Source organism: Haliotis rufescens, unplaced genomic scaffold (assembly GCF_023055435.1).
Source record: "Haliotis rufescens isolate VD_foot unplaced genomic scaffold, xgHalRufe1.0.p SCAF_7, whole genome shotgun sequence".
Lineage (NCBI taxonomy): Eukaryota > Metazoa > Mollusca > Gastropoda > Lepetellida > Haliotidae > Haliotis > Haliotis rufescens.
In genome coordinates, this window is record NW_025964361.1 from 40,135,254 (window position 1) to 40,156,725 (window position 21,472).

Below are 21,472 nucleotides of genomic sequence, written 5' to 3' on the forward strand. Positions count from 1 at the left end.
AAAGCAAAACCACCTCGTCATATTTCCATATGATAATCTTCTCTTCTGCATCAATAAATTCAGTGTTGATGTACTCATCTGGCATTCATGAACAATTGATCCTCACACAAACGGCCTAAATAATGAGATGATTACTGCATATATCAGACAGTGTCAATCACTATTACTGAGAGAGGATTCACGAATCCAACAACCCTTCACTTTATTATCCAAACTTTCAGTTTCATCCATCATGGCAAGTTTGAAAGTCATGCGGTCACATCAAATACTTTGGGAAAAAACAACACAACTATACAAAGTATAAGAATCACAACTTGCCAAGAAAAATAATTACGATCGACTGATCATAACGCCAGACAATGATGAATCGTTACCATTTCTTCCAACGTTGTTTACCATTATTAGAGCTCAGCTGACACCGTCTCGTAATACTGCGCGAGGTTTTGCGAGAGGTTGTTTAGCCGGTGTAAAGGAAGGTTATTCACGTGAAATAGAATTGTGATATTAACTTTTCTAAATACAAGATGCAATATTATCATATATCGGTCAATACTTTGTTCAACAATTAGAATATAAGCTAGAAAGTATGATACCTGTATCAGCACAGCTTAAATGTATACTATTATCTTGGTAAACAGTAAAATTATTACAGGTAGCAAATCAAGTAAACACCGATGGCGGCGAGCAAAACCATTGACAAGTACTTGTTTACAGTTGTGTTCTTTGCGACCTTACTGTTTAATGCTTTTAGATTAAATAAATACGCACTGGAGCTGAGCTGACCAGGAACGGTGTTTCATTGGCATGCAAAATGGATGACGAAGAACTGGAAAAGTATGATCATATTCAAAGTTTCATTATGCAAACCAGGTTTGATTTCAAGACTGAATTTCTTATCAAATATGAGTGATTGTTAATCAATAATGATCATATTTTGCATCACCCACTATGATCATAGTTTAGCTGTTTCTGTCTCAGTTGCGATGACACAACCAGCTTTTTGACTTTTATATATACAGATGTGAGATGTACAATTCATTTTCATTGCGGAATGGTGGTATTTTTTAATTTTAAATTTATGTGATTGCAAAGATTTAGGCCTGTACTACCTCAGTTTATAGTTTTACATGTTATAGAACAGACGACAGTGGTGCATGATATATTCATATAACAACTCTATTCATAATTGTAATCTTTATTGTAGATATCATAAATCATTGAAGTAAGAATTGAAACACTTTAACTACATGTAGTTATTAGGGCCAAATGAGAAATTGAGTCCCACAGATTACCCTCTGTATAGATTGCCATGGTGACATAAATGCAAATCTGTTTGTGCATGCACCCTAGCGAATTATGAAATAGCAGCATTCATTCCTAAACAGGCAGTACGGCTGGGACAAGTCCAAATTTACTACCCGGGTACCCAACACTCTATTACCCGGCCCTACCTGAGTACCCGCTGTAGCTCTTAAGAGTTGGGTGCAAAATGTCCAAGTGGGAATTTAACGCAGCTTGGCAAGAACTGTTTAGATACATGTATGAGATGATCTTATCATGCACACATTGAAGTTGACTGAAACTTTATAATTGCTCAATGATATAAAAGTCAGATGAAAAGCATGCAGTCAGAAAGAAATGCAAACATTAGCGACTTGTAGCATAACCATGTAGTTGTATTGTTATTATCATTAAACAGTATATCACATGACTAGCTACAGGTCGAGGTAGTCCTGTGGATCCCCAGGTCCTACTCAGGACCTACCCAAGTCACCCATCCCAGCCCTAACAGGCATCCACATTTTCTGCACCAAGTGGTTACACCCTGTTTTTTGTTTTGTGCTCTTTCAATTTTTCTGCAAATGAGACGCAGGACTTTTTGTCCAGTAAGTCCCCGTAAAGTACACATTTCTGCTATTTGTACACATTTGTTTAGTACATGTGCTGACAAAAACCCCAACAGCTTACTTAAAGGGCCAGGACATTGACGGCTCTGGGTGTTTAATACATCATGCATGAAAACATTCCCGAGTGTGATGGCACACCTTTAGTCTATGCACGATTCATTTCTCAAACCAAAACATCAGAGCTCAGCACAGAAAAGTAATGTTTTTATTAGAGGAAAATCAAAGAAAAGATTGTGTGTTTTTCTTTAATACGGATGATTTACAAAATTCAAGCTTGTTTGGATAAGCCAGTGTTTATCAAAAGCCAAGATTACAATATAATCAGGGTTAGAAACTAACAGTTTTCGTCCACTAGTCCTTATAATTATAATTTTGAGCCTTGGTTGTATGAAACCTGAAACAAGGCAGTGGTATTCCATGGAAGGAAGTGCTTCCTGACCTGCTAATGAGCCTAATCTGCGTGATGTGGTCACTGTAGCAGAATAAGGCAAGCAGAGCCGACTAAACTTGGGGGTTGATGGCTATTGTTTCAAACAATGATTCAGAACGGTCAAAGTCCTGGTGCTTTAAACATGTTATAGAAACAGGAGTCTACATGGATGCAGTTACTGACATATGTGAAACTGAGACAATGCCCCCATGTCTCATGCACAATTGATCCTAAATGATGTGATGATTACTGCATATATCAGACAGTGTCAATCACTATTACTGAGAGAGGATTAACAAATCCAACAACCTTATTATCCAAACTTTCATCCATCATGGCAAGTTTGAAAGTCATGCGATCACATCAAATACTTTGGAAAAAAACAACACAACTATACAAAATATAAGAATCACAACTTGCCAAGAAAAATAATTATGATCGATTGATCATAACGCCAGACAATGATGAATCGTTACCATTTCTTCCAACGTTTACCATTATTAGAGCTCAGCTGACACCTTCTAGTTCTCGAGGTTCTGCGAGAGGTTGTTTAGCCGGGCAATGCCTCTGTGTAATAAGTAATAAGGGTAATCATATACTGATAGGTAATCATGTTAATATTTGTCATACACTCAGGTATGAATGATACCAATTGCAAATTTCCAAAGGCTACCAATTGTCTCAAGTCTAGTTTCTTTTTGATGAATTTGGAGAGGAAAAACCATGGAGCACTTATTATCATAATTCATTAATATCATTATTGTTGCTATTGTTGTTGTTGTTGAGATGCTCCAAGAGGTTTTGTAATTAATAATAAGATCATATTGATTTACATACCTTGGCCCTGTTCCTCAAAGCGATCTTAGCACTAAAATGATCGTCGCTCCTATCCTTCAACACAGACTTCCGATAGTCCTAGCACTAAGGTCATGTTGTGGAACAGGTCCTGTCTGTTATTTTTTAAGGGACCATTCTATATGATAGGGTCTCAAAAAGGAGATTTTTATTTTTTCAAAACAGATGCATTCTTTAGTATTAAATGCCTAAAGTAAACAGCAAGGTAATGTGGTAACCCCCTTTGCATCAAACTGAGAGTAAGGCTATTGTATATTTTGTTATTTCAGTAATGAATGTTGTATGTACACTTTATGCAGTGAGCCTGTCATTGTGCAACTGAGTTTTCTTTCAGTGCTGTTATAATTGGCCTGTACGTGAAACATTAAACGTCCTGAAGGTAGGCTCAGGATTGAACAACACACATACCACAAGCAGCTTTATGTTAATCCACCCTGTGTGATTTGAAACACACTAACACCAAACAGTCCTCATATCTAATTACTTCTGCTAGTAGACCGCCTCCGTGGTCCAGTGGAGAGCAGAAGGTCCGGGGTTCGATCCCCGGCTGTGTCATACCAAAAGACGTTAAAAGATGGTACTTGTTGTTACCCTGTCTGGCGCTCGGCATTAAGGGGCTAAAACAAGGACTGGTCAGCTCGGAGTCAGTATACTGCAGCATGGTATCTCAGTGGGCTAGCACTATAAATCTACGGACTAGTACAAGCAGCCACACACACACGTGCATGCACATCACCATATGAGTGCAATAATCTCACCTATTACTAATAACATTTCTCCATGCGTCCCCAGGCTAGCTATGGAGGAGATCCTGAAGGAAACCCAGCGTGGAGCAGAACGTGCGAAAGAACAGGGTGCTCTTGGATGGTGAGGCTAGTCATTAGTCACAGTTGTCGAAAAGAGGAGCACCTGTGATCATGATAGTTCTGTTTTGTCCCAATTTAAGTGAGTGAGTTGTGTTTAATGCCGCTTGTAACAGTGTTCCAGTTATATCACGGCATGTCAGCTTAATGTGGGAGGAAAACCCGAAGTGATGCTGGTCTTAGACATTTACCAATTCGGTGAAACCCACGAGCATGTGAATGGTGCTGACAAACCTAGAAACATAATCCAGGCAAACCGGGATTCGAACTCAAAATCACAGGTTTCCAGGGGACGCAACTCTGACAAGCGAACTGCGGCGCCTTAGATGACTGGGCCACCTGTGCCCCTGTTGCCATTTAAGTCCACAGATAAAGCATTTTTTAATCTTCAAACTTAGCACAATTTCGACAGACAGATTTATTTCTATGCAAGTTGTTTCTTAAAAAATATCATCTGTTATGTTTTACAGGCAAAAGTGTCCACTGCCGGCAACAAATAAAAGATTCCTGAAAAATATGCTCGTTGGAACTCTGCGTAACCTGGATGACCGGAAGCGGAGACACAATGACTATGATAACGAATATGACAAACAGAGAGATCAATGGAAGACAAGACGTAGAGATTCAGATCACGACTACGATCGTGAGGAGAGGTCTGTGAGAAACCACAGAGACACTTCTGAATATCGTCGCAAGAAAAACCGACATCGCTCACATGGCAGCGAAACCAAGGAACACAAGAAGAATAAACATCATGGTAAACACAAGAAAGATGGCAGTAAACGAGATAAACATAGAAGCAAGAAAAAGTCATCGAAGAAACATAAGAAAAAAGATGTAGATAAAGCCAAGTCTTGATTTCTAGTATTATTGCATTCATTTTTTTGTAGGAATTTTATCAGATTTTGTTTACCAACTGTGGTCTTTGGTTTTTATTTTCATGTTCCATTGATGTGTCAAATTATAGATTCATTCACTTTTCAAATGAAAGGTTCTTGTGTGTCAAAACATCAATCATTATGATGGGCCTACATCTGCCAGAAGACTGCTTCTAGCTAATGGTCATATTTGTACTGACATTATTTTCCAGGTGTAAAAACAAGTTTGATAATATTGTGGCAATAACTGACTGCATGCTCATTTAAGAATTGACTTCAATATATATTTTCCGTTTATGAAGGTTTAAGTGTAAAAACAGGTGTGCTTGCACACAGGTGTGTTTTCCGAAGATATCTCAGAAGATGCAAAAATATATTGAAGTCAGTTCTTAGGAATACATTAGTTAAGAATACTGTAATAATTTAACATACTGTCTATTTAATCATTTACACATAAAACTGTAGACAACGATAAAAAATCAGCGGCATCCTTCTGTACAATAATGCAACACAAGCCCTGCCCACTCTGTTATCAGCCAATCAAGAAACAGTCCACTAGTGGGTGTGGCTTAATTTATTTGGTTTATGGTTAGCCGATCAAATGCCATGGAATCACTTGCAATTTATTTTTGTTGGTGTGATTTCTAATTTGATCAAATGAATGGCAGTTGTGGCCTAGAGGAAAGGACACTGGCACACACTCTTTAAGAGAAGCCTGTCTGTAATGTTTTATGTTTTATTCTTTTTATGTAGCAAGAAGGTTCATCTATACGATAGTGTGTTTGGTATGGAGACTTTGAAATGGCAAAGGAAGGTTCAAGCATCGAATGGCTTTTAAGGGTTAGGGACCAGTCATTTATTATGGGAGGGGTCAGAGGGAAGCAGGGGAGTCTCATCATTAAATATGACAGTGTCTAGGGGAGGGTCTTAACAAATGATACACATATTTGGGGATGGGGGTGAGAAATTGGACACTTTTTTATTAAGTATAAAGTGATTTTCGCGTTTTTGTCTTTCCAGGGAGGGTCATAAAACAAAATGTATGGGGACATGGGGTGGGTCAGCCAAAAATATGACAAGCATTATGGGAAGGTCATTACTTTTAGTGAAATTCCTTTGTCGTACCCACCCCTACAATAATTGACCGGTCCATTAGTTGTAGCCACTATTCCTCTTACTTCAAGACTGGTGAAAATCTACAGGTATTGGTTGTGTTATTCCAAAATCCAGTCATTTCACATTAACTGCTTGTTCAAAATGAGCTGTAGACTAGTTGCATATGTCCAACGGTGTCAACTGCGGTGTACGGTGTCGAGTTTACCTTTCAGACGAGACCAATTTCTCCAATTTCTCAGGGTTACATTCAAGTATGCAACAAATGTCTGTTTAATCATCATGATCATTATCAGCTGCTAACGAAGTTAATGAGGACATATGTGACATAAGAGTGATAAGTCACACCTACAGCAAGGCCTCATAGTTTCATAGGAGAAATGGAGACTATTAGCTGAGTGTGTTACATTATCATTAATATCATATTGTAGGAATCTGAATTGAGCCTTTGGCGAGCATAATACTTAGTCTTTATTCCTAATATATGATAAGGAAACACACAAGAGCAATAATCACTTTATCATATAATGACATTCTTAACATTATCAATCTTAAAGACATAAAGACGCTCAATGAAGTAACTTAAGAAACATGTATGAATACAGAGTTGGAGCGAACTGCCCTATTTATTTTATCGTCCCAAATGATTTGCAGCCATGTATGTCCACAGAGTCTGCCATACATGGGGAATCCCCATCTATACTCTTTGGGAACGGTATTCAATAGAGAGCAAACATTGTGTCGATGTATGGAGTGTGAAATTAGTTCATTTGCATATTTATTGGATCGTGATACCAAGTTGATCAGATTGGTTTATGGCATCAATAACACGATCCTTCATATCGTAAAACCTCTGTACTGAGAGACCACACAGGCACTATGTGGCAGGTGACTCCAAGGCTAAAAGATATATGGAAAGTGGTTCTCAGTATGAATAGTGAAACATTGGTGATGAGCAGCCTGTTTGTTTTGTCCTTTTCACACAAAGTGTTTTCCTGCTTTTTCTTTTTTGTCCTTTAAATTCAGATCTATTTTTCATAATTATCTTGTTTCGGATGCACATTGACATTGTTTTTTAGTGTGTTCAGATTTTATTATAAGAGTTAATGAGATAAGTTTTTTTATTAAACAGAGCCTAGGTTTGTAGACTTCCGCATGCAGTGGGGTAGCCGCGTGGTTATAGCATTTGCCTCTCACTCTTTAAACCTGTGTTTCGATTCCCCACATGGGTACAGTGTGTGAAATCCATTTCTGGTGTCCCCTGCCATGATAATGCTGGGTTTTTGCTAAAAGTGGGGTAAAACCATACTCACTCACTCACTCACTCACTCACTCAGCATGCAGTAGAGTGTCACCATGTGTATTCACACACACTGGAATGGAAGCGCATGTGTACTGGCTATGGGTTGAGCCAAACATATCTTATAAATCAACTCATTAATTTAAGATCCAGTAACTGGACCCAAAGCCATGAAATGGAAATTGAAAAAAGCATCATTTCCCCCCAACAATGCAGTCCACAGTCTCAGTCCACATCATTGGCAGCCACACAATCATGAGCCAAAGTGACTTGGTTTTAGTCAGCTGTCAGTTCCGAATCTTTTTTGAGACCACGGTGCACTGATCAACTTATAGGACCTTTGAGGCTTAATGTGGACTGATTGCACTGCAATTTGATTATCAGATACTGAAGTTACATTTCAATACAGGCAACTGATAAGCATTCACCTCCCACCCTTACACATTTGCTGATTCCCCTGTCTGGTATGTAGTTATTGGGAGGATATTTCTGGGGAGGAAGTGTCTCCATTGCGGAGAAAACAATAACTTGCTCAGCTTTTCCCTTCAGAGAAAGAATTGTATGCCTTGAAGAGGTTACTGAAACAATAATTTTATCTCTGACAAAAACTCCAGTCTCTCCCTGCTGATTCTTTTGTTTGGGATCTTCTTTATCAGGAGGGGTCACAGGGTGGCCCAGTTGCTGTGCAGAGTTGCGTCCCCTGGGGACACCAGAAACCTATGATTATAGGTTTGATTCCAGGTTCACCCTGATAATGGCCTGAGGTTTGTCAGCAACTTGTGGTAAATGTGGTAAACGTCATTTCGAGCTTCCCTCCCACATTAAGCTGGCATGCCGTGGTATAACTGGATTACTGTTCACAGCAGCGTTAAACCCATCTCACTAACTCTCTATCCAGATGATTTTACTGGGAAGAAAGTGTCTGGATTTGCAGGCTTTAAGTGTTCACATATTAATCAAGTACATGACTGTTACTTTGTGAAAAGAATTAATGGCATTCCATATACATTTTAAAAAAGGCACAAAGAAATTACACCCATCAATGCATCACAGGTGACTCAGGGCTCTTATGTGCACTATGCAGAGTGGTGTCCCTTAGCTATGTCAGGATCTGCTGATCATGAATTTGAAATCCCAACTCTGTCGTGATTATTTTCCTTGGCCTGTCACTCACTCACTCACTCACTCACTCTGTAACTGCAAAAATATGACCATGTTACTAACATCTATCATTATTTCATGATTGTTTTTTGTTGTTAAGCAGATGTTGGGAAAATAGTATCTAAGGGGAACATCATTAATTTCTATACCAGCTAACCAAAGTGATAAACTTTGGTCTCGTTTAGATGTTTGGTTTTTATACATAAATGTGATAAATACCATCAGCATTCAGTACTTAGGTGCTTAACACAATGACTACTGTAATTGTGAAGTTTATTTCACTGCCCTACCTTGCTCAAAACATACATCATGTCAAACAGGGGGCACAGGTGGCCCAGTCGCCTAAGGCTGTGATTCGCTGTGCAGAGTCGCGTCCCTTGGGCATGCAAGAAACTTATGATTGTGGGTTCGAATCCCGGTTCACCCAGATTATGTTTCTAGGTTTGTCACCACCATACCCGTGCTCGTTGGTTTCACCGAAGTGGTAAACGTCTAAGACCTGCATCACTTCGAGCTTTCCTCCCACATTAAGCTGACACGCAGCAATATAACTGGAATACTGTTAAAAGCAGCGTTAAACCCAATCACTCACTCACTCATGTCAAACATGTTAAATATCGCTCTCCAATCTTTTCTGTTTTTATTTTGTCTATGTAGATAGTACACCATGTACGTCTTTATTCTAAACAGTGGGTAATTGTAAATTATGTTAATTTTATTGAACGTTCAGTGTTTCCATGTTCCGGTAATTGCTAGTACTTTTCTTTACTGGTAAAACAGGCCATGTACCGACACAAAATATTTACTGTACCAGCATTTTGAATTTCTGCCGGACCAGTGAAATAGTAAGTTCATAACTGACCTGAAGCGCTAAAGCTGAGGGCAAAATGTATGAGATTAGAAAACAGTTCATTTCTGATTCTTTTAACCCTAGATAGGTATAAACTAGTGTTTAAGGAAGTGATTTTGAGCATGTCTGTGTAGGATTATTCAGAGATACTGGTTGTAATGATATATGTGTTTATGGAGTCTCTTCTGTTTAATATTTGACCTTAGACCAGCCCATTGTGTTCTTGTTTACAGATAAACTTGCCATTAAGTAAACATACCATAGCAGCAAACTGCAAATATGTTTATTTCAACCAAAACTTATTAAACTTTTTTGGGGGGGGAGGGGTGGGGGGGGCTGGGGGGCACAGGCTCAGTGTCGAGTATCTGGCTGAGTTGTCTAAAGCACTGCAATTTGCTAGGCAGAGTTGCTTCCCTTAGACGCCGCCAAAGATCATAGATTTCTACCTTCCAGGTGTGTTGGCTCCACACTCATGCTTGTAGGTTTCTCCAAAGTGGTAAACATCTATGACCTGTGCCACTTTGGGCATAGTTCCTACATTAAACTAACATGTATTCTACTCAAATCAAGTTACACAACACCCAATTATCGTACGACTTGTTAATCGGTCATGGCCATTACAGATTAACTATAGTCATGTGAAAAAATCATTTGTTATTTAACTTTTTTTGAGTAGTATATAACTTAACACTGTTTGATTGCCATGTTTTGAAGTTGATAAGTAACAGTAAAGACAAGATATTTTATAGAATAAAGAAGTTGTCATCCATAAAACATCTTGTGTTTACCATAACTTAAACACTGTTCAAATCCAGAAAATATTTGAAATTAATACGTATGATGATGCTGTTTGAGACAGGATGGTATTTTCATTAATTACATTCTGATCTGACAACCCAAGAAATAATAAGTTTGAATTAACATGTTTCGTATGTAGTTTGTTGATACAAACATTGTTAGACAATGTCTGATCACAAGGAGTCTAAATACAAGATCAAATTTTCGTCACATCAGCAATGTTGCTGTGCTGTACAGCAAAAGTCTTATGTCCAGTATAAACTCCCTGATGATAGGCTGATGGTGAATACTCTCTGCTGTAAGCAAGGCTCACTCCACTGGACATCTTCCCGAGGCAAGAGAGTTAACTGACTTTAAAAGTCCAGTTTCCAACCTTGCCGAACTAGGCTGGAATTCCTGGGCTCGATCGTAGCGCCACCAGTGGTTTTTACGAGTTAAGTCCTTTCTAAATCTCTCCTATGGGCCAATCAGATTCCACCTCGCGTGTCACTTGCATTTGATTCAAACAAGACGATCTGATCGATAATCAAGATCTATATTGTGATATAATGGGTCTTACATCGCGAGCACCTTGATTAGATCATGAAAAGATTTGGAAATATCTGTTGATAACGAGTTGGCGGTGCACATGCTTTGCAAATCCTGCAATTGACCGAAATCAGCATGACAGTTTACAAACTGGATTTCGATTTCGTTACGCGATTTTGATATGACTATGCATAGATTCGTTAGCCCAGCCTAAATGTAACTCCATAATACCAGCCTAGTTCGGCAAGGGTGGAAACTGGACTTTTATCGTCAGTTAACTCACTTGCCCCGGGAAGATGTCCACTGGAAGGGAGAACAGGACCTTAACCCTTGGACTGCTGAATTAATTTTAAGTGAGGGTAGTACATCAGTTCATTGAAAAAGAGTTCTCTCCTCATTAAATGAAGTTTTATTAAATACTCTTGTATACACCTGTATAATTATATTTTTTCTAAAACCTATGTAAATTTTACAAATTTGAATTGAATCTACAACCTCTGTGAAAAATCCGTGAAATTTATGTTATGTTATAACATTGTAAAGCATGTGATTCTGTCAATCAAAATACATGTATGTTGTTTGTTCCTACTTCACATCCAATTGACAAAGCTGGGTATGCTATGGTCATGACATGCAGTCTAAGGATTAAGCTTTCTGTCACATATTAGGCTCATGTAGCACGTAAAAAAATTGTCACTTCAGCAAATTTTCAGGCAACATAAGAAAGGTCTTATGAGTATAGACTCCCTGTTGGTAGGTTTTGGGTGATTGCTCCCTGTTGTAGGCTACATTCACGCAACCGGAAGGGAGACCAGGGCCCCGTTCCTCAAAGTGATCTTAGCACTAAGGTGATCGTAAGTCCCATTCTTTAACATAGGCTTACGATCAACGTAGCACTAAGATCGCTTTGTAGAAGGGGGCCCAGGACCCACTTGCACAAAGCGATGTTAGCGCCAAGGTGATCCTAAGTCCCATACTTTAACATAGGCTTACGATCAACGTAGCACTAAGATCGCTTTGAGGAACAGGGCCATGGACATTAAGCCTGATAGCTGCCTTGTACTTCAGGTACACTGGTTGTTGCAAGGAATTGAGAATGAAGAATATGAAACTATGCAAGGTCTCACTACATCCATGTTAGATTGGCTCCCTGAGTACATCCAGCACATAAGATAACTTTAAAAAATTACATTATGGCATATTGAGAAATGTTGTTCAACTCAATTTGATTATTTTTTTAAAAGTTATTCTCATGACGAGGCCTGCGATTAAAGGGAGGTAACTTTTGGTACCCATAGTCAAATGACCAGCCATTTTGTTCCAACACTATGTCAAACTGAATGCACAATGGACAAATACATGCACAATGGCTAATTAAGCACACAGTGGCTGATTATCAGCAGCTCTGAATATAAAATGGAGAGAGACAGCTCTGATCTATCTGGGAACACCTATAGCTCTAAGCAAGGCTTTGCTTAGTTTCTATTTCTTCTCTCAAGGTCTCTTTGTTGTTGAAATATTTAAAACTGTTATATTCCCTTTTGGGTATAGAGTACGGAGTGTTAACTGTTGTTGCTTCTTTGACAGTTATTGATGTTACCCTGGTTACCGTTATTCATATTTCTCCTGTTTAAACAGTTACTCGGTGATGGTACAACCGGTGATAGCTTTGTCGTGGCTTTTAAAGTCCACTGTACTTTTTAAAGGGTTAATTTTGTATTCATGAATATATGCATTTGTTCATGTCAATCTTTAAAGAGATTCATTATGAGTATGTATGCATATACTCTATATATCCCTCCGATGGAAGAAATAATTGAGAATATATGCATATACCGTATTCGACGTAATAAGCGCCCCGCTCTAATAAGCGCCCACGGCCATATTTGCTAAGATATTGGCTAGTGAACAATCCCAATTAGCACCCCTTCCAATTGATCAATGTACACAAATCTTATTTATTCACGTATAATACACACTCGTGTGTTACATGCACCCTTAATTATGGGGAATTTAATGTTGGAAAAATTCCTCTGTCATACTTAAACATTTCAGGCTGTCAGCATAAACCGTGAAATTTATCTTTCAACTGTGTTTTTTTTTTCACCAAAATAATATTCTAATAAGAGTCCCCTATTCCTAATTTTGAAAGGGCCCTGGGCGCTTATTACGTCAAATACGGTATTTATTGCCCACTTAAAAGGGCTAGGTGAGTATATGTTGTCAGATTCATGGCCCTTTAAATAGGAATAACTGAGTATGAATGTATATTCATATGGTCATGACCCTTTAGACAGGAAATAAAGCATGTACGTGCATATGGTCATGATTGTCTATAAGGGGATCTCATAGTAATTTTGTGGATTTGTTATACTTGTGGTGATCTTTAAAGGGACTCTTTCAGTAGTTCCCTAATCCTTGAAGGTACATTTTATTGATGTTGTACATTTGGGGTATGTATGCATGCACTCATAGCTGTCGTTAAAGGGGTATTCACAGATGCACTATAGTAAAAGGAGCACCTGCAGCACATGACTCTATGTGTTGCACCAATAAGACTTACAGTCGTATGTTTTCCAAAAGGGTAAGCACCACATGGTTTAATGTCCATTTGTCAGTGTGCAAGAGCATTTAGCTTTGCTTTAACATTCTTTAAAGGGGTAGATTTATAAATCTCCATTCTTTTGTTCGATAATAGTTTTTTAATATATATATATATATATATGTATGTGTGAAATCAAGGGAAAAAACATCTACTGAAATCACTGAGGTAATCTGTGTTTTACTGCTTTATTTAATCATTTTAAATAATATTTGTATTCATATAAACTCAATATGACCGATATCACCAATATATTTGATTTATACATAAGCAGAAAATAGTAGGAGCATTAAATGTTGATGTTTTATGTTCAAAGAGAGTTTGTCATACAAACACAACAATTAAGATGGGTACTGTCAGGATATTCTAAACCAGTTTGCTATTTTTCAACAGTTTAGGTAGCAGCAAGTTAAGCCATACCTTAGCCATGGTCACCTCATGGACCCAGTCTCGGACCCCCCACCAACTCTCCACCCACTAATAATCAACCCCACCCCTCTCCACCCACCAAAACTCAACCCCACCCCTCTCCACCCACCAAAACTCAACCACACCCCTCTCCACCCACCAACTCTCAACCACACCCCCCTCCACTCACCAACACTCAACCCCACCCCCCTCCACTCACCAACACTCAACCCAACCCCTCTCCACCCACCAACACTCAACCACACCCCTTTCCGACCCCAACACTCAACCCCAACCCCCTCCACTCACCAACACTCAACCCCACCCCTCTTCACTCCAACACTCAACCCCACCCCTCTTCACACCAACACTGGGGGCACGGGTGGCCCAGTCGTCTAAGGCGCCGCGATTCGCTGTGCAGAGTTGTGTCCCTTGGGCATGCCAGAAACCTATGATTGTGGGTTTCGAATCCCGGTTCGCCCCGATTATGTTTCTAGGTTTGTCAGCACCATACCCGTGCTCGTGGGTTTCACCGAAGTGGTAAACATCTGAGACCTGCGTCACTTCGGGCTTTCCTCCCACATTAAGCCCACACGCCGCGATATAACTGGAATATTGTTAAAAGCGGTGTTAAACCAAACTCACTCACTCACTCACTCACACCAACACTCAACCCCACCCCTCTCCACCCACCAACACTCAACCCCACCCTTCTCCACCCACCAACACTCAACCCCACCCCTTTCCACACCAACACTCAACCCCACCCCTCTCCACACAAACCCTCAACCCCACCCCTCTCCACCCACCAACACTCAACCCCACCCCTTTCCACCCCAACACTCAACCCCACCCTTCTCCACCCCAACACTCAACCCCACCCCTTTCCACCCCAACACTCAACCCCACCCCCCTCCACTCACCCCCAACCCCCTCCACTCACCAACACTCAACCCCACCCCTTTCCACCCCAACACTCAACCCCACCCCTCTCCACCCACCAACACTCAACCCCACCCCTCTCCACCCACCAACACTCAACCCAACCCTTCTCCACACCAACACTCAACAACACCCCTCTCCACCCACCAACACCCCTCTCCACCCACCATCACCAAGTTTGATACAAAATCTGATAGAATTCCAAGACCAATCCCACTGCCCCCTCTGTAAATAATGGCCAGTCCCTAATATTATTGTTGACTGTGTTTCAACAGTTGATCCTGTGTTAATAGTCCACTCTCTATACTCCTGGTCATGTATATGTCTATGTAGAGGGGAGGTTCTAGCATCAGCTGTTTGTTATACCCTGCTAGTCATGGACTACGACTAATCAGCATTCATTTCATGTATTTCAACAAATGGAAAAGCATTAAAATCATTTGTCTTTGCCATTCATTGTTTGCATTGTATAAACACTGCACATGTAAAACATGTGATGCTTTACATTCAGTTTTAGTCATTTCCTGGTTGTGCGAACTAGGTGTTTTATCATATCAACAGTGATGTCACTGAAATATTGGTTGCTAGGCAACTGTCATGATCCATGGCTGTACATTTTGCATTGAACATCAATGTTTTCTCTCTTATAGTCATTATTGACTTGTTTGAGCGAACCAAAATGGTAGAATGTCGAACATTTTATTAAGATAGGTTTGTAGTTCCATCATCAGTATGCAAGGTATGAAGTCAGCATGTTTGTTTCCGCTCTGTCAAGCTTAATTTAGATAACTAGGAATACACATTTACTTCAAAATATATTTGGCCTTTTATTTTTTATTTGTTGGTTTACCAAAAAATTGGCCTAAAATTCAGTGTAGGTGGTCGGGGAAAAATAATACAAAAACTCACCTTCCAGATTAGTACTGCTGTGAATGTATGTTTTAACATGGCAAGGTATACATTTTTTTAGTGAGAGTAAAGATTTTTATTGGTAGTATTCACTATTTTGGTGGGGATAAAATCTTTTTTCATTTCACCAAAGTGTAAAACAGAGTTGTCCAAAACATTTTTGGTCAAAAGTATTTTTTATCTCAATTCAGTTGTTTTTGTTTTTTCGTTTGTCAATGTTTTGTAAACCAACTAAAAATTTATGAACGACTGCTTTTTTGTAAGAGAATATGTTTTCAGCTAATGCTTCTTCTATCTCTGAAAGGATAAGGGTCATTCAGCCTGTGAATGTGTAAGTGAACAGCTCACCAACATGAAAGACATTTTCTCATCTTTTTAAAGGGCAAGTGGAGTGAAAAACATGATTGCAATTTTTTTAGGAATATAAATTGTCCTAGGTACATTTAGTCAATTTTCGAGAAAGAAAAATTCATAATATTCAAAGAAAGTAGATAAATGTCAAAGTAGACGTGCTGAAATCACACGCTCCATAATCGGCTTCCAAAACAAACATATTTGGTTGCATGGCCTAAAGCCAACAGCACGGCCATGCCTTTTTAGCTGTTATACATATACTGTTTCTGCTATTTCTGTTAATCCTACAAAAATATCATGGCATACATTGTTGGAACAACCTTTGATCTTGACTTTGTGTATAATTAAAATAACAATTAACAATCGGTAACGTGCCTTTTATTACTAACATCCTGTATGGGTAATAAAACACCAGCTGCTCTCAGCCCTGTTCCACACAATAAATGCATCTTCAGTGTTAGTAATTTGACCTAAGTTGTTGAGAAGGTAATCAAATGGATGAGCAGTCACAATGCATTAAAAAATTTGAGCTCGAAGCAGGCAGACTGGGTGTCGCCCGATTGTCATGATGGTTGAAATTGAGCAGTGTGTCAAACACGGGAACCCGAGTAAGGGGAATCCCCTCCGGGGCGGAATTTTTCGTTTGGGGAACGATTTCGCCTGTTGTTTTTCAATTGTCTGTTTTATGCGAATCTGCAGATTTACTATGTTGACTTAAATTGCCCTTTAATGTGATTGAGCATCTGTCCGGGGAGCGGAAGGTCCTGGGTTCGATCCCCGGCCGCGTCATATCAAAAGACGTTATAAGATGGTTCTTGTTGTTTCCCTGCCTGGCGCTCGGTATTAAGGAACTCAGTTTACTGAATGGGGTATCACAGTGGGCTAGCAATACAAACTCGGTAATTGTCGGGACTAGTACAAGCAGCCACACACGTCTATTTAAGTGCAATAATCTTGAATACGACCTTAACCCCATTTCACCTCACCCCCTCACAATGGTTATGTAATAGAATATTTTCTGCAAAAAAAGAAACGCTAAAGTGATTTTAAATGTATATTTTACATATCATATAAATAATCAACAAAAAGTAATCAATTGTTACAATTGTCACACATCATTGTCATTGACCCACGTTCCATATGGCACACATGAACAGTAGATTTTCAAGGTGAAGGTCATCTGTTCTCAATATCTTGTATGGCCACCATTAGTCCAAAACTGACTGGTATTGTCGTCCCGTGGGAGCAATTAGATCCCGAAATTTGGGTTTAAATCTGGAGGGGCATGGCAGGACCTGGATGTTGTGATTCATGAAAAGGCTGTTGTCGGTCTTGCCGTGTGAGGGGCGGTCGGGTAGCCTAGTGGTTAAAGCGTTGGCTTGTCACGCCAAAGACCCGGGTTCGATTCCCGACATGGGTACAATTTGTGAAGCCCATTTCTGGTGTCCCCCGCCGTGATATTGCTGGAATATTGCTAAAAGCGGCGTAAAACCATACTCACTCACTCACTCACTCTTGCCGTGTGAGGTCAGGTGTTGTCTTGTTGGAAAATGACATTCGCTTGTTGCACAATGGGAGAAGTGTGGCCGAAGATCTCATCCGTGTAACGCTGTGCAGTTAAATTCCCCAGAGATACGGAGAGATATTTATATAGGCTCTGACTGTTTATCAATCCCCTTTCACTGTACAAAGTGGAAATAAATATTGTTAAAAAATATTTTTAAATCCCCAGAACTTGAAACAAGTCTGTTCTACCAGTGTAGGGTGGCCCAGTCGCCTAAGGCTGCTATTCGCTGTGCAGAGTTGCGTCCCTAGGGCAAGCCAGAAACCTATGATTGTGGGTTCGAATCCCGGTTCGCCCCAATTATGTTTCTAGGTTTGTCAGCACCATACCCTGCTCGTGGGTTTCACCGAAGTGGTAAACGTCCGAGACCTGCATCACTTCGGGCTTTCCTCCCAGATTAAGCCGACACGCCGTGCTATAACTGGAATAATGTTAAAAGCGGCGTTTAACCCAACTCACTCACTCACTCACTCTACCAGTGTAGGAGATGGATGCCGACAAAACACTACCACCACCAAATCTATCCACTTTCTGTATGCATGACCTTCCCCGCGACGCCTGTAAACACCACGTCTACCATCCGCATGGCGAGACCAAACTTGTCTCCATCGTAGTTGGGGCCATACTCTGTGACCGTGACACCATTGACGTCGCAGCCAACGATCTAGGTCCGTCAAAATGACACCTCGAACTGGTCGTCTAGCGCGAATACCTTCAGCGCGTAAACGGTTCCTCACTGCCTGGACTGATATCCTACACCATCCTGGTATTGCAGTAGTGGTAGGGGAGGCCGTGGTGGTTGTTGCACGTGATACCTGGTCGACCGGATCTTGGAAGGTCCCGTACTGTGTCTAATAATGGCTCCACAATATTGTAATGGTGCTTGCTGCTACGTGGAAAAATCTGGCTACTGCTAAAGATGATTTTTGTGTTTGCAATTGTCTGATGGCGTTGTTGCGTTGGGCTTCCGTCAGTCGTGGCATGTTTTCGCTGTTCACTTGCTGTAGAATGTGATGGCACAAATTAAAGGCCAACGTTTTTATGGCCCAACAAGTGATGCTGTACGTGCATGTCATGTTGATGTGTTTCGGCGCCAGATTCTCACGTGGTTGTGTTTTTGCAATCTTTTTACCAAATGTCTGCAGTACCTCATAATTTCTACACAAATCAATCCCAATCCTTGCAGGAGTGACCAATTCAGTTTTGGTATTAATTGTCAATGGATGTCGGCAACTACTTTTGCGTTTCTTTTTTTTGCAGAGTATATACCTTAAATACTGTTAAATCAAAGATATGGTGTATTTCTATGTGTTTCGTATGACAGCATTATCCCAGTCTCTGTACATGTTGTGTGTCCGATCACTGACACTATTCGTTTGACACTAGAAGTAATACTCCAAAGGTAGCATTGTTTGTGCCATATCGTATCCATGTTGTCAACATTGTTCAAAAGCTGTTTTTGCCAGTGTCTTGGATGGTCAGAGTTTGTGGGTGTTTTTGTGATGTTCCACCTTGGAGTATATGAGATTATTGTTTCAAACGTCACCTTAGAGAAATACTTAGTCATGTGATGTTCTCAGGTATTGATTGACCTATCTTGTTTGTAGGGCATTCTCACTGGTATCACTGCCACTGTTAATCGTTCTTGTAAAAATGTATGATAATAAATTGTTTGATTGCAATTTATGTGTTGAACATTTGGAAGCAAGTCAGTAATCGTGAGAGATTTAGCTGTTCCGCTAACCTCCCTAGTCCCATGAACATGTCGGCTAAAAAAACAAATATGCTACGCATTTTATGGGGATGTACTGAGTCTTCGGGTGGGGGATAAATCTGACTGATTATTTGGCGAATGTCTAAATTACTTCTTTGTTTTTGCTCCTTGAAATGAAGCCTAACTTGCGTCAGTTCCATGCCCAAGTCGCACATCTTCAAACATACAGTCAGATTTATCCCATATCAGAACATCCCTCCCAAATGTATATATTGTAATATGAGATGAGAATGGATTTGGGAAAATGCCACGAAATCAGCAGCTGTGAGTGAATAGAGATCAAATGTCAGACCAACACTGTTTTTGTGTCAGAAGGGTCATGCATCCCCTGACATTACCTTTTTGGACAAGCACTAGGCATGTAAAACTTGGGATTAAATATTACTCCCACCGTCAATGAGCTCAGATGAGTGTCTTGCAAATCATAGCAAGCGGAAGCTTACCTTTCCTGGAGTCAAATACGTAGCCGTAATAATATGCGCTAGTAGTTAAGCCTCAGATCACCATTGGCTCGTATTTAAGCCTCTCCACCGAGTGACAAAACACGTGGCCAGATTACCATAAGATTGTATTTAAGCCTCTCTACCATCCATACAACAAGACACGTGTCCAGATCACCATGGGCTCGTATTTAAGCCTCTCTACCACACAACAAGACACGTGTCCAGATCACCATGGGCTCGTATTTAAGCCTCTCTACCATCCATACAACAAGACACGTGTCCAGATCACCATGGGCTCGTATTTAAGCCTCTCTACCACACAACAAGACACGTGTCCAGATCACCATAGGCTCGTATTTAAGCATCTCTACCATACAACAAGACACGTGTCCAGATCACCATAGGCTCGTATTTAAGCCTCTCTACCACACAACAAAACACGTGTCCAGATCACCATGGGCTAGAATTTAAGCATCTCTACCATACAACAAGACACGTGTCCAGATCACCAAAGGCTCGTATTTAAGCCTCTCTACCACACAACAAGACACGTGTCCAGATCACCATAGGCTAGAATTTAAGCATCTCTACCATACAACAAGACACGAGTCCAGATCACCATGGACTAGAATTTAAGCATCTCTACCACACAACAAGACACGTGTCCAGATCACCATGGGCTAGAATTCAAGCATCTCTACCATACAACAAGACACGTGTCCAGATCACCATAGGCTCGTATTTAAGCCTCTCTACCACACAACAAGACACGTGTCCAGATCACCATGGGTTCGTATTTAAGCCCTCTCTACCATACAACAAAACACGTGTCCAGATCACCATGGGCTAGAATTTAAGCATCTCTACCATACAACAAGACACGTGTCCAGATCACCAAAGGCTCGTATTTAAGCCTCTCTACCACACAACAAGACACGTGTCCAGATCACCATAGGCTAGAATTTAAGCATCTCTACCATACAACAAGACACGTGTCCAGATCACCATGGACTAGAATTTAAGCATATCTACCACACAACAAGACACGTGTCCAGATCACCATGGGCTAGAATTTAAGCCTCTCTACCATACAACAAGACACGTGTCCAGATCACCATGGGCTAGAATTTAAGCATCTCTACCATACAACAAGACACGTGTCCAGATCACCATGGGCTCATATTTGAGCCTCTCTACCATACAACAAAACACGTGTCCAGATCACTAGGGGCTAGAATTTAAGCTTACCTCCAGATTGACGAAGCACGTGAAAAGATCGCCATGGGCTAGATTTAAGCCCATCTACCATGCGACAAATCACGGGACCATTATTAAATCATTTATATCACTCAGCCTCCGTTGACATTATCCCTTAACACTCACGTGACCAGCATTAGTCGTGCACGTTGTGGAGCAATGATGCGACAGGGACTCTCGGTAGCTTGTCGTTCGGTCATAAGCACTATGTTGATATTCAGCACCAGAACATTGTATTGAACAAAGTGCATGTTCCTAAACCACCGCTGTCAAGCTCATAGCCAAACATGAAAAATAACATGAAAAAACTATGGACCCGAATGAAAAAGTGTATATTGACATGTGAATGTCGGGGATGGAGCTCACCGCTTGTGAGACAACGGAAGTTAAGCATGGTATACCGCTGGTGTGACTGTGAGAGTTAAGCATGGTATACCGCTGGTGTGGCTGTGAAAGTTAAGCATGGTATACCGCTGGTGTGGCTGTGAAAGTTAAGCATGGTATACCGCTGGTGTGGCTGTGAGAGTTAAGTATGG

The 21,472-nt window shown here is 40.4% G+C and overlaps 2 protein-coding genes across 3 annotated transcripts in view; one reads left to right on the top strand and one right to left on the bottom strand.

Moving 5' to 3' along the window:
* The window catches only part of LOC124132643 (kinase D-interacting substrate of 220 kDa B-like), a 32,891-nt gene extending 30,062 nt beyond the window's left edge, over nt 1-2,829 (bottom strand). The window contains exon 1 of one of the 2 annotated variants that reach the window (XM_046496645.2): nt 2,814-2,829. The gene's annotated coding sequence lies outside the window, so the exon portion shown is untranslated. Of the gene's footprint in view, nt 1-374; nt 449-2,813 lie in introns of those variants that run through there. The other variant, XM_046496644.2, reaches the window with a different exon arrangement.
* LOC124132644 (protein POLR1D-like) lies at nt 479-8,940 on the top strand. Its single transcript, XM_046496646.2, has 3 exons — nt 479-834; nt 3,985-4,059; nt 4,526-8,940. Exons 1-3 carry the CDS (start codon nt 812-814, stop codon nt 4,911-4,913), a joined length of 486 nt encoding a protein of 161 aa, XP_046352602.1. The 5' UTR covers nt 479-811; the 3' UTR covers nt 4,914-8,940.
* The last annotated feature ends 12,532 nt before the right edge of the window (nt 8,941-21,472 follow it).